This window comes from Amblyomma maculatum, chromosome 6 (genome assembly GCF_055883805.1).
Source record: "Amblyomma maculatum isolate TAMU_Amacu chromosome 6, ASM5588380v1, whole genome shotgun sequence".
NCBI lineage: Eukaryota > Metazoa > Arthropoda > Arachnida > Ixodida > Ixodidae > Amblyomma > Amblyomma maculatum.
The window spans coordinates 67,690,286-67,704,897 of NC_139349.1; the positions used below are offsets into that span (position 1 = coordinate 67,690,286).

The window sequence follows — 14,612 nt, forward strand, 5'->3', positions numbered from 1 at the left end:
TAAAACTATTATTGTGCTACGCTGCACTCATTCACAATGCCGACAACTGCCGTAATAATGCATATATGAATACGAGCTCTTTCCTTCTCCATGGCGTCTGCTGCCGCGAACCACGTTGGATTGGATGCAGCTAGATATTAGCTCACGACGGCTCACAAGCTAGAGTGGATTTGAATCGCACATTCAAAGTTGACAATCATTGATACAAGATTCTTATCTGCAATAAAAATTATGTTGAAAGCTTCACTTCTTTATTTTTTTTATTTTGTTGTGTGTGTATAAACTAATTTTGGCACAGAAACCGAAAACGCTGAAGCGCAACGCTTCAGCCTTCAGCCTTCAGCCTGCTTCAGCGCCTGCGCAGGTTGATGTCGACTCGGACGACGGAGTCAGTCCGCGTTCGCAAGGGTGTTTGCATTTGTGCGTGTTCTCTTTCTGCTGTGTGCTCATGTATTTCATAGTTCATATTGATGCAACAAGGCGATTTCACCTGACACTGCACGCGTACTTCACCTCTGGGCGACGCTAATCTGGTAAGGAACTGTCGGTCTCTATCGCGGTCTCAACACTAGCTTGTAGTCAGTGCTGCAATCTTCAAGCGCTTGGCATTTTGTGTACTTTCGCGCGTTGATTTGCAGTCGTAGTTATCGCGCTATTACAACTGTGTGGTGACGGCTACCGGACGCATATATCCCGCTCTTTCTTGCAGCGACAAACAACGCACACGCCAGAAAGCTTCATAGTTCGCTTCACTGGGTGTTATTGGCGTGCTGCGACCAATCACAGTGCGCCTCGAGAATAGCGCGATTTTTAAACGTAAACACTTATCAGCATGCTTGCAGGAACCTGTATATATATATTTTTTTTTCGCCTTTTACATGGACAGCGACGCTCAATCGAAACTGCAAACCGGGCGGATAGCGTACAGTATACATTTATTATTTTAAACTATTGGCGAATGTTGCACGGTGCTCGAGTTCACCGTCGTAGCTTTAATTTTGCGGCTTTCGCGCAGTGGACAAAACAAGCGGAAAATATTCAGTGTTCCTTGTTGTTACATTATAAATTAGAACGGTTCCCGCTCTCTTAATGACGTAATTGCCGAAATTTCGCGTGCTCAGTGGCGCACGCCTGATTCAGCCTTCGATCTTTTTGTCACGTGATATGCTCATGGCACTGAAATGAATTTACTGGGACTGACTTGCGCCCACAAGGCACTAAACAAATTGGCGGCGGCAATATCAGCTTGTGTACTCGGCGGCTACCGAAGTCCATAACTCTTGCCGAATGATATCGCCGCCGCTGAGTTGAGTGCTTTTGGGCGCAAGTCAGCCCACTTAAGAGTTAATTTCTGTGCTACGCTGGGCTTATTTCGGTCGTTATTTGAATTCTGTCAGAGTGTATATGAATAAATAAAAAAATTAAAACGCTCAATTTTCGCCTTGTAGAGTAAACGCGATAACGTCCAAATGAAGGCGCGGCATCTCACTTAGTGAAAATATTCGAGGGTACATAGATCGTCGGTTCGAATCCCTATCGCAAACTAGCCTCCAACTCGACTAAAGTCGCATATACAGCTTAACCGCAGCACACAATTCATCCATGATAGAAAGTAGTCCGCTGTTAAATCTTTTCTATGGTTATCCAAATAAAAACTAACGATCAGACGGAATTGAGAATAGGTTTGAGCATGTTGGTGATTAATTTTTAAGCAATCTCAGTTGATGGTGCTTGTCCGTGTCCACTCGCTCGTCCCGTCTTCCTTTGTGCGCTTTTCTTTTTGCCAGCTTAGGAATTATAAGGTCAAGAATTTAGTGTCTCTAGCGTATTTGGTCAATTATCAAAGACTGATTTTGTTTACTGTTCGGTGGAAAAATTAATACACACGCCGCATACCATAGCCCATAGTTGGCAACTGCTGTTTTTTTTTTTTTTTTTTTTTTTTAAGTTTCGTATATCCACCGCTGCATATGGATGCTAAATGGGAAGCGAAATGGTGTGACGTCACCCTGAACGCTACACAAAGAACGATTTCGTCACAGTTTTGACGATATAATGTGTGCACAACCGAATTCGATTTCATTGTTCGGAAAGACTTTTTCTTCGCTTCCTGGTGACTTCGCATTACAACCTCAATGCCGCGTCGGCTTTTCTGCGACACGGGGCCCTTAAGCTGTCGCGTTAATGAATACAAGAACAGAAAACGAACAAGGATATAGATAAATATGGAAATTGACGTTAACAGTTCGTGTGGACCCTGACCCTTGCTCTTTTCTTGCATGCAGCGATTAGACAAACGTTCCCAAGAGGTCCTAATCTTTAGTTAATTTTTTTTTCTTCCTTCTTTTTATAGTGGCCCGGAATGGATCTGTGCTACCAGATTCCTGAGTCGGTAGTGAAGGAGCACGCCGAAGAGGGCCCATGCTTGGACGTGCGGCGGAGGCTGTCCGCGATGCACGGTTTTCTGACGGCGTTAAAAGCACGCGATGTCGACTTGCTTCGGCCGTGCAGCAAGACAGAAAAAAACGCAGCGCCCTGCTGCTGGATCGCATCGAAGCTGCTCGTTCTGAACGGCGTCTTGGAGAACGTCTTGTTGGAGCTGCGCGAAGATGTTCCTGGTGTCTTGTCGTTGGTTACTCTCAGCGTGAGAGGTCTGTTCGAATATCCGGACGATGTGATCACGGACGCAACCTTTCTCGTGTCTTGGCTCTTGTGCTACCACTCATGTGTACAGACAGTGCATTTAGACAACAGCACCTTGCTCTGTCAATTTTCGCCGACGGTTATCGGTAGGACGTTGCGACGCAGCTCGGGTGTAGTTGACCTTAAGCTGAGTTTGCGCAGTTCGGTCCAAAGGACTCTGCAGGCCCTTCCCGTTCTGGTGTCCGCGCTCCAGTACATGGTCGACCTGGAAACTCTAGACTTGGGTGGACTGGCGCTCGATCGCAGTATCGTGGACAGCCTCATTGCATTACTTAAGATCGCCCGTTTGCGTGTTTTGGTACTTGGGAACTGCACACAGGAGAAGAAGGCTGCCCTAAAGCTTTCGCGGGCACTGAGGAACTGCACATGTCTTACTTCGCTTGCTATAAACGACAGAGTTAGAGGCCTTCCCGAAGCCGCTTTCCTTTTGAAGAAAAACTTTACTCTCCAAAGCGTTTCGTTATCGGGAGTGACGGGGGAGCTGGTCGGCGAGATACTACTTTGTTTGGCATGCAACAATACCCTCGAAGAACTGTGCCTTAGCGACGCCGCTTTGGGCGACTATCCCGTGCCAATCGCGCCCATCTACGCGTTCGCCGCGAATCGACGTCTCAGGGTGCTGAAATTAACGCGCCTGGAACTTGGCGACCCCGCTGCTATGGCGTTCGCCGAGTTGCTACGCGACAACGAGACTCTGGAAGAAATTGATTTCTCGGGTAGCTGCGTGGAAGACTTCGGCGGAAATGCGCTCGCCGAAGCCCTCGAGGTCAATCGCTCGTTGAAGATCATTTGCTTGACGCAAAGTCAGCTGGACGAAGACACCGTGACGAAGTTCGCTCGAACACTTTCCAAGAACCAGCACCTCGAGCGGGTCAATCTTGGCATCGTGTCGCTGCCCGAAGATTGGCGTCTCTGGAACGATGATTGCGATTTTCCCATGATATACGAGCGTCTCGAAGTGACATGGAACACTTGGGGCCTCCAACGGATTGCCAGTTGTATGAGTGCTGTCAGTAGCGAGCTCCTCTTACATCCGCAGGGAGGTTTGCTGAGGCTGAGCTGGACTCGCCGAACGAACATCGATGGTGTTCGCGCTGTTCTTGGCGCCGCTTCCGGTGTAACATTTCTCAACGAACTCACTCTGGAAAGCACCCACTCCGATGAGCGCGGCTTCGCAGAAGCCATCGCGGCGCTTTTGATTTCGACGAAAACGCTGAAGAAGCTGGAGATAACTGAAGCGATAAATTCGATCCACGTCGTGGTTGTGATTCTGCGTGCCTTTGAGCACAATTCTACTGTCTGCACGGCACGCTTTGCCTGCAGCTTAAGTAGCCCTAGCATTGCTAACGCCTTGAAGATAGCGCTAAATGTCAACAGGACACTTCACTCAATAGCGTTTCGAAGCCTGAACTTGCACCCAAAGTCTTTAGCTAGGTTTGTTAGCGGTATTCAAGGAAACAACGTTCTCACCGACTTGTCATTTGACTACTTGTTCGATGAAAAAGGCATGCGGCAGCTTCGAGACTTGCTGTGGAGAAACAGGTGCCTCCTGAGCCGAGCTGTGAAGTACGCTCAACAGACTGCGGCCGATGTCGAGTCAATGAAAGCATTCAAGACACTCGCTGGTCGAGACTCTCTGCTTTGCGCGCTCAAAAAGGCTACTGGAAAGACGGCGGCTGAATGCGAGAACATCGTGACCGAAACGTCAAACAAGCTGCTGTGACGACCTTAAAGCAGGCTTCGCCCGGGCCTCGATCATATTCTCCCGCCGAGGGTCGTCGTCCTCGCTTTCGCACTGCCAACGTGGATCTAGCTGGCTCGGAACCCGAGACATCGCGGTTTCCCATGACGGCTATGCACTGCGTATACGGTTCTGCTCGGAGCGCTTGACTCTGTTCTTTCTTTGTTCGTGTTGCTTTAGCGCTTTGAAAAATGATTGCGTAAATGCGGATACCACTGGTCTGCGTGTATTATTATCGTCACAGTGCAAAATGCGTCAGAACACGTAGTAGCCCCTTTGCACATTCCCTGGTGGTGGTGGTGAGAACGTTTATTAAATATAGTTACATGGAGGTTGCTCTGGGGTCAGGCTTAGTGCCCTTTCCCTCACAAACACTAGGTGGAGTCCCTAGTACGGGATTCCAATGGCTTCCGCTGCCGCCATTGCTCGTTTGACCAACGCCTTTTGGACTTTCAGGTCGGAGCAGGCGAGTAGGGTCGCCTCCCAGTCCTCCCGGGTGGGGTTTGGGTTAGGTGCAAAGGCATGGGTTGGAGGGGCACGCCCGCACCATATGGAAGAGGTCCGAGGACTGAATGTGGCTTCTTGTACACTAGTGCTCATTCTCAGTCACATATGTTCCTATTTCCGCCACCAGCTTCATGTCGCCGGCCTTTAACAAAACGTGTGTCATTAAGTACTTCAGATCTGAGAGAATTTTCCGTGCGAGAGTATAGAAAACACCCAACGCTATGCCACGAAAGCTGTAGTATCGAGAATGTGTGTGTGTGTGTGTGTGTGTGTGTGTGTGTGTGTGTGTGTGTGTGTGTGTGTGTGTGTGTGTGTGTGTGTGTGTGTGTGTGTGTGTGTGTGTGTGTGTGTGTGTGTGTGTGTGTGTGTGTGTGTGTGTGTGTGTGTGTGTGTGTGTGCGTGCGTGCGTGCGTGCGTGCGTGCGTGCGTGCGTGCGTGCGTGCGTGCGTGCGTGCGTGCGTGCGTGCGTGCGTGCGTGCGTGCGTGCGTGCTTGGAACTATTTTGGAAAGCTAAAACGGGAATCGCTAAAAAAAACATAGGAGTTCGCGTGCGCCACACGCTTTAGTAACACACACGCACGCACGCTTATGCTAAATTATTTTCATCATCCTAGTCTGTTTACTCAACGAAAACTCGGCTAGTAGAGTTCCTAATTAAAGCAGCTAGTAGGTACGAAAAAAATTACAGCACCGGCAATTCTTGGGCGCGCAGTAAAACTCTGGCTTTCATCTTTATTTTATTTTTTTAGAATTTTCTGATTTTTTTTTTCATTATTTTTTTGGCACATTACGGTCCCACTTTTTGTCCAGTGGGTATTCAAATGCATCATCCAAAAAAACAGCGCAAACAAACGGGGACGACAGGAAGAAACAACAGGAACAGCGCCTGTTCCTGTTATTTCTTCCTGTCGCCCCCGTTTGTTTGCGCTGTTTTTTTGGATGATGTATCACCAACTCGCCCCCTTAACTATCCTGTTGAATTCAAATGCAGCTTGCAGAAGCAGCAAATGCCCCGCAAAGGAGACCTTCCAGCCAATGGCGTCGACCGATTTTCATGAAATCTCGGTTAAAATTGTTAATCTGACATACCTAAGGGGTCTTTAGGTAGAGGGCTCCTTTAACCCTCGTTGTGGTTTAACCTTCGCACCTTTCAACCACCTGCCATTCTACTCCAAGCGGCGGAGGGGTTAATCGCGACGTCTTGGAAATAGGCGTTCGCCATCAGTTAGGGCATTTGCCGCTTTGTCATATCGTTCTTGATAATTCGCGTGCACAGTTGCAGACGCCGTGCCGCAGGAAACATTCACCCAATCGTTTAGCCACAAGTCCGTGTTTCCTCACTTTTGGCAAAGCCAGATTAGCAAGTGTGCATCTCACGTTTCATCGCGCCATTTGCGTGCCTTGAGAAGCAGTAGTGCGTTAGAGAGGTATAGTTTCACAGCGGCTGGGCCGCTGTCGTACTCCCGCTCGGCTAAAACTCCTAACGAGCTGGTTAATTCCCGATAACAAAGTTTTAAACTATTGCAGCTTGGCTTCTAATTGCAGTTAGAGATATGTAGCTGGCTATTAGTAATATCCATACCTCGCTCCAAAAGGCACCCACTCTCGAAAATCCCGCGCTCCAAGGCACTGCCCTCAGCGCCATCAATTAATGGCGCAAATGCCACGTCAACTCTGTTCTGCATATGAGGGACTGGCCGCTGCTTGCTCTGAGGCTACGCGGGACAATGGTGACGTGGCACTTGCGCCTTTGATTGACAAGTGCGGGGGGCAGTGCCTTAGATCGCGTGTTTTTCTAAAGCGGGGGTCTTTTGGCGCGAGATAGCACGATTTTTTTTTAACTTAACGCTGAGAATAATCGCGTTTCCGAAATTTTGAAAAATTATAATGGCCAGCTAATTTCTAATTGCAACCAGACTGCAATAGCTAAAAATTCATTATCAGAATTTTTAACAATCTCACTAATTAACATTGTTCTCCTGTTTCCTGATGTCTGCCAACACTGTTGCAACTGACCTGCGCAGAAGCCTTCTCCATATCTCAAAAAGACGGCTTTTTCTTTCTTCAAGAATTAGTGGCAGGCTTCCTTGAATCGATTTGCAAATATGTGGCCAGACGAAAGTTTAAGGACACTGTAGGCTGTATTTCGTTGTGTTGAGCCTCGTTCACCGGGAATGCGAAAATTCCCGATCAATAATCGCACAAGTCCGCAAGTTTCCTGTTCCACTACAACATCCAGGTCAGTTAGAGGACCAGAAAAGGGACCAAGGAGAGCCACTATGTGCTCTCATTACCCCTCGCACCATTTAAATGATGTATTACATTGTGTTCACGGCTCCTCAGCGTCACGACAGGCGGATCACAGAATATGTCCGGTGATCTGCAAGAGCTAATCATTCAATGCTAAAACTACCAAGAAGAACACGGCTCCTCAGCGTCACGACAGGCGGATCACAGAATATGTCCGGTGATCTGCAAGAGCTAATCATTCAATGCTAAAACTACCAAGAAGAAAAACAAAAAAGCATTGCCTGACACACTGAAGTCATTATTCCATTTATTTCCATCAAAGGTGGGGAAGGCGAAGCAAAAATCTGCGGCACCAGCTTGACAAGTCCAAGTTAATCCCCAAATTCAGAAATCAGTATGAAAACCTTTTAACCGCATTAACTGAGAAATTGGTGCGTCGCGCTGTAAAAGTGGCCACTGGGCTGGAGTTGGGCATTCTCAACATTATTTCTAGTTTTTTTCGTGTTGAACCCATGTTGGAATTCAGCACACGATTCAGCACACGAATATCTTCTCTGGTTAAAAAAATCATATCAATGTATTCGATGAACGACCGTGGGCCGAAGCAATTTTCAGAGACGTTCACACTTTATTGCTGCAACCTGTAATTAATAGTGTTCCGCAAAACTCAATACTGTAGGTTGTTTTTTTCTAGACACGCACAATATGTTGCATATATATAAAGTACGAACTACTCCTTTGTATTATGCGCCAACATTCGCACGTTACAAAGCAGTTAGACGCACGAAGCTATAATATCATATGGACTGCTGCTTTTTCGTATGTACTGTAACTAAAAGACGTGTGTGCTAGTGCACTGCCGAACAGCAAAGTTACATAAAATATCCATCTGAATATATTTATCTTATTTGTAGTGCAACTGATCAGCTTCACATGCAACATTCTGTTGATTGAGCACCTTCATTTCTTTGTTGACAATAAAAACAAAGCGATTAGAAAAAGCTGGCTTTGTGTTCTTCGGATGAGCGACTCCTAGTTATCGCAACACATGCCTTTTCGCAGTACTTGTATCTTACGCCTAATATATCGGTACATGTAAAGCAGAACATTGCGTTTGCTTTCAAATATTGTCCGAAAGGAGTCCACTTCGGTATTTCTGCAAATCACGTATGAGTCTACATTTGCTTCTTTATATATGCCCTGTAAAGCCACCATAGAAAATCAACTGAAATCCCCCAATATAAACACATCACGTCACATTAAATCCTCAAAGTTTATCAGGGGTCACAAATTCTTTTCTCGGTTCGACGGATGCATCGGTATCTGGCAGTGTCCAGACCGCAGGTCACCGATGAGAAACAAGAAGCGGATCCTTGAATACAGTCCACGCCCAGTCGGAAAAATCTACAGAGCAATTTCTGATGTTACGACAGAATTTCTGTGCGGTTTTTGACGGAAACTTGTGACAACAGAACATTCTGTAGTAACATCAGAAATGTCTGTAGTTACAACAGAAAAGTTATACAGAATTACATACAACAGAATTATACTACAGAAAAACTATAGAACTACTACAGGAAAGTACTACAGAAAAATGATGATTACGACAGAACTACAGGATATTTTGTCGTATTTTTGACCCAGTTCTGTAGTTTTTTTTCGACTGGGCGACATCGTAGATACGCGAAAGAGGGTAAACGTTCTTTTTGTAAAGTCATTTAACAGAATATAATTTACGCAAAATAATCCTGAGTTGTTCTCCTTCCTCATCAATATGACGGGAGGAGCCCAATGTCTGGAGGACTACCGGATAACCCCTTTCTTCAACACATATGTCCATATATCCTGTTCGTTGATTACCCGGCGCTGGAAGCCTGATTGGGGTCACGTCACCAGTGGAGATCTTATGCGACATACAGTTGTCGGGTGAGTCATCTCTGCACGATTCACTCGATCAGTTTGTGCCTGCGGGACAGCCATCGAATGATCCATCTCTGATGGCACAGGAAAATCGACTTTATCAGCAAAATAGAACACAGATACGTAACGTGCTAGCACTACAGGTAAGTTATACGCTGGTCGGACGAGGAAAGGGACTTGTTTATCATCCGGCTATTATCTTGGCAGTAGTCAGGATCCACCCTCGGCTACGAATGAAGAGACACAGTCGGAATGGCAAACATTTTATAATCGTCAAATATAACTAACTTGGCCGAAGGTAAACAAGCAAGTAACGACGAAATATTCACAATTTATACGTGGGCGCAATCATATACGGCCTCAGCAGCAGTGCGGGACGCTAGCTAATTTTTTTAGCAGATTTGGTCAAGTCAGTTTCAGGTTTCTGCTCGATCGGCGGTGCAGTGGACAAGTGCGAATATTGCCGCCAGAAACGGTAACAAGACGTCGCTGGTGACATCACTAGCATTTTCCCATCAATAATTGTTATTTAACGCCCACTGACGTCGCACGAAAAGCGACCGCCGGGGCCGGGATTCGTGTCCCTATAGTTCTGCAGTTGAGCGCCGTAACCATTGAGTCACCGCTGCAGGCCTTTAGAAAACCCTCGAAGATCTAAACTACAGCTAATAGCTTGACATCGCACGAAAAGCGACCGCCGGCCAAGATTCGCGTCCTTATAGTTCAGCAGTTGAGCGCCGGAACCCTTGAGCCACCGCGGCAGGTCTTTAGAAAACCCTCGAAGATCTAAATTATAGCTAATATCTATAGTTTAGATCTTCGAGGGTTTTCTAAAGACCTGCCGCGGTGACTCAATGGTTACGGCGCTCAACTGCTGAACTGTAAGGACGCGAATCCCGGCCCCGGCGGTCGCTTTTCGTGCGATGCCAGTGCACGTTAAATAACACCTCGAGTTTTAGAACCGGGCGATCCTATTCGTTAGGGGAATAGCGGTTCGCCATTGCGCATGTGCAGACTTTTGCGCTGAAAGGGCGAAAGGTGACTTTATAGTTAGCATCCCCACTATCCGCTCCGTCATTATTTTAAACTTGCCTGATAAAAATGCCTCTTAGTGATACGTGGGCTAGAAGGGACTCCATGAGTATCCTATTTAATTTCGTCAATTAACGCGCATTGAAATCACAAAACACTTGGGTCTTTTCCATCGCGCCTAAATTGGCATGCGCAGCCACCGCGACCTTAGACTCGGTAGCCTAATACGCCGTCGCCGATCGCCATAGCCACTACGGCGAGTGAAAGAAAGGAACTGAAGATTCAGTTTAAAACGTCTTTAATGACCATCTTCGAATGTCTAAGCTTCTTCGCTCAAGACAGGCCGTACCCTCGAAGAGTGAGTTGATAGCTGATTCTTGCCGTGGATTCTCGTTCAGTCAACTTCATGAAAGACTAAATCTTAAGACTTCTCTCAGTGCCATCGTTGCGGGCGTTCCACGAGCCTTAACCATAAGGCGCAATGGCATTTTCCTTCAAGCCTTGTCTCGATACTGAGTTAATGTTGCTTGCTCTTTGCTGTCCCAGAATCTATTACAGACAAAGTTGAGTATTTCCACGCGTCCAGTTACGAGCATGTTCAAGTTCAGATGTATCGTTCTTCCTTATCGTTGGCTTTCGAGATGGTGCGAGGATGCAGTCCCACGCAGGCATGGGCGAAAAGGGGGTTTACTGAGAATGGGGCTTGCGGACATTTTTCGCGGGTGGCAGAACCAACGGCTGTCCCGTATGCGCAAATTGGTCGAGTGTAGCGTGGAGACATGACTCATCCTACGGCTGAACGGCAGGCGCAAACTGGTTGGCTGCAGCGTTCAGAGATGACTCATCGAACGGCAGTGTGGTATTCACAAACTGACTGAGTGCAGTGTTCAGAGGCGGCAGTCCCATCGGTACGAACTGGTCGATTACAGCGTGCAGAGGTGACTCATCCGATGACTGTTCCGTAGGCACAATCTGGTCGATGGCAGCGTGTTGAGATGACTCATTTGACGGCAGTCCCGTAGGAACAAACTGGTCGATGGCAGCATGCTGAGATGACTGATTCGACGGCAGTCCCGTTAGAACAAACTGGTCGGTGGCAGCGTGCTGAGATGACTCATTCAAAGGCAGTCCCGTTGGAACAAACTGGTCGATTGCGTCGTGCAGGGATGACTCATTCGACGGCTGTCCTGTAGGCACAAAGTGGTGGATTGCATCGTGTAGAAATGACTCATTCGACAACTGTTCCGCAGGCGCAAACTGACTGAGTGCAGCTTGCAGAAATGACACATCCAATGGCGGTCCCGTAGGTTCTGACTGGTCGATTAAAGAGTTTAAATACGACTCATTCATCGCCTGTGCCGAATGCAAAATTTTGTTGAATACGTCGTTCAGAGAGGGCACTTCCAACGGCTGTGGCGAAGACAAATACTGTTTGCTTGCTTCATTCAAGGGCTTCAGTAACGTAAAACCTGGCAATTCCGGATCTGTAATCACCTGGAACTTCAGAATCGGTGAAGACTGGAGGTCGAGTTTCAAGCGTTCTAGATCACTGCTGAGGATCAACTTGAGTAGGCCCGGTACGTCGATATCCATGTCCAGAGGAATGATGTCGTGCCCTCCATGGTCGGATCCGCGCCTCGCATGTTCCTGGTTGGCAACCGGTGCCGCCACAGCGCAGCTCAGAGTCAGAAGCAGAACAACAGTGGAGGTCACAGTGAGATGCATATTGCTATACGGCAGCGTTGCTTCTACAAGGAGGACACGTGGACATAGGGTGGGAAGGCAGCTGCCTGAGTATTCGGTATATATAGCAGCGACACAATCACTGCTGGGCTAAGTGGTTAAAGTAGTGTAGCACCAGAAATAGGGAAAAGATAATGTATGAGTCAGCTAGCTAACTTCTTATCGTGACACATGAATAGAATCTGCCCTTCAAATCATCAAGATATCCATCCTACAGTGTCAAGTCATTGGTTGACATGCTAACCACCATATCTTGCTACCTCACCGCTGTTGCTATATGTGCTCCATTTTCTGCAGCGCTGCGAGGCCTCGAGATGCTTGTGAGGAAATTTGGGGCAGATAGTGATTTTGCACAGCTCACTGGGGCCTATGATATTCTCTTGCTTTGCTATCACTGCGGTATAAGAGAAGCGAGGAAATGGGCTTAAAAAGTATTCAGCAAACCCGTGCAAGACTCAGCGCTGCTTCGGCGGCGAAAACACTTGCATTTCAATGGGCGCTGCTTGAGTAAGCAAATAATGTGCGAAGTTGTAAGTGAATGCCAACCGGAATATATCTCAGACAGTGGTCATAAGAATTTTCAGGGATCAACTAGGCGATTTAGGGCAGATTTCCAATCTTTCCAGCAAGCCGAAGTGACATGGTTACAGATATCTTCCAGTCATGGGCAATAATCTGAAGGGCGCAGCTTTTTTTTTTTTTTTGATGTGCATTCTATAGTGGCTATTAATTTGAGTGTTATTTTCTTCTTTTTTTTTTCGATATTCTGGGGTTAAAACTTCGGCCCTATGTTTTTCTTCATTCAAATTTAGGGAAAAGTCGGGTTCATTCAGAAAAGAGAGTCTTGTTCGTTTTTTTTTTTTTTTCTGGTTTGTTTCCTTAGAAAACGTGGGAGTGCTCGCTTAATTGTGGGTGACGTTAAACACTTTGGTTCCTGCTCATTGTTTTCACAAACTTAGCAAACTGCGTATAAATGATATGTTTCTCCAAGAAAGTGTGTTTACATAGAATGTTTATTATTTCATTAATTTCAATTGTTTCGTTCTACATACACATGTCATTCCAGCGTCTGTTCTGGACCTGCCACCTTTGTTTGTACTTTCTAATATATATATTTTTTCCAACAAAATGGCTGCTGTTTAAACGCATGAAGCTTTGAAGCGAAAGACCGCCAGAATGGATAGTGCTCGACAGAATGGGGCCAATGATATGTCCGCGATTGAGTGCTTCTATGCTACTGTTACGTTCTTGCTCTTCTACCCACTTTTCGGACTTGAAATCGGATTAGGGCAATATTTTTAAAATTATTTCTAAATTAACAGTCAATTAAAAACATGACTCAAAAATAAAATAAAGTATATATATATATATATCGGATAGTGCCCGCGTGAAGTTTTCAGCTTTATGCGCCGAAAAACTACATTCTCTTGAAGGTGTCTTTTCGGTAGCAGTCTGGCAGAGTCCGAATTTTGTGAAGGAATAAAGCAGTTAATGAATACTTCAACCAATCATGTACTGCGTGGCGGCCATTTGCGTTCCGTCACTGATACGGCAATGGCTCACGTTATTTGGCAATTAACGTTCACTTGAGTTGTTCTATTGAGAATACTACCATTTCTGAAGGCATAGCGGGCTTTGCTCCACAATGGCAGCGGCTAGTATTGGCCTGTTACATATAAGTAATACCTTTTGTCCGCGTTTTCCATAAACGCTGATTCAGTCCGCAACAGCATGTATTGGACGCTTTGGTTCATTCGCAACCACTTTTTAACTGATGAGCGTCATTCGAACCGACCTCACATCATTGCGCTCGTTGTTGACGAGTGTCGTTCTGACAATTTCATTCTTTATTTCACCGAACGAACTCTGTGTACACATGTATTACGAATTAGCTCATAAAGTTGAGCCCTCTACAATACCAAACAACAGTCGCTGATTTTATAAAGCTCAGTTCCAGTATGCACATTCGCTGGTGTATCTTAGGTAGGGTGCATCTGTTGCGAATTTTGCTGAATAGTGTGCTTTACAACGCCGTTGAAAACGGTTTGGGCAGGGATTTCTAAACATCTATGCTCGGGGACGCTCACCCTTCTCAATAAGTGGTCCCGAAACGGCCACCCGGATAGTTCCCGGTTGCGAATTTCCGGGTTCTTCTGTTTTACAAGTTGGGCACGCTAATACGAATTCCTTGTGTGTGCGCACTTACGCTGTGCAAATAATATTTACATAAGTGCGTGCCTTGTATCCTACGCAGCACCCACGCGACGGGCAGCGACCCGAAGCAAAGGACCCGAGTGACCTCAATCCCACAATACGCTTCCGACAGGGCGCTTGTACGCTACTCTGTCGGGTAATTAGGAAATGCATCAGGTTTATGTGCGGCGAAACTAACGAAGCTAGAACAGGTGCAAAAGCAGGATTGGCGGGTGCCATAGTCTTTGCGACCGCCTTGGTATAATCCATCAAGTTTGCCTCCACCTTCTCGACAATTGACAATTCAGCTGGCTACCGCGTTGCTTTGGTCTGACAAAGAGCGAAAGCGAAATGAAGGAAACGGACAGCTGTTCAAGCGGCCGACGGCCCTCGCTCACCCAAGCACGACGGGCACGGGGCCGCACTGCGGACCTTTCAGCACGCCACGGTTCGCAGCACCACATACACCCGTTCTCGGTCTATTCCTGTTTCTCTCAAACTGGACTGGCGTGAGGGTGGGCGT

At 46.7% G+C, this 14,612-nt stretch overlaps 1 protein-coding gene across 1 annotated transcript; it reads left to right on the plus strand.

The window, feature by feature from the left end:
- The first annotated feature begins 352 nt into the window (after positions 1–352).
- On the plus strand, positions 353–4,654 carry LOC146185945 (uncharacterized). The gene is made up of 2 exons (XM_084606866.1): positions 353–533; positions 2,354–4,654. Exon 2 carries the CDS (start codon positions 2,363–2,365, stop codon positions 4,424–4,426), a length of 2,064 nt encoding a protein of 687 aa, XP_084462992.1. The 5' UTR covers positions 353–533; positions 2,354–2,362; the 3' UTR covers positions 4,427–4,654.
- The last annotated feature ends 9,958 nt before the right edge of the window (positions 4,655–14,612 follow it).

Coding starts and splice junctions, on each gene's coding strand:
- LOC146185945 (XM_084606866.1), top strand. CDS start 2,363: ATGGATCTGTGCTACCAGATTCCTGAGTCGGTAGTGAAGGAGCACGCC.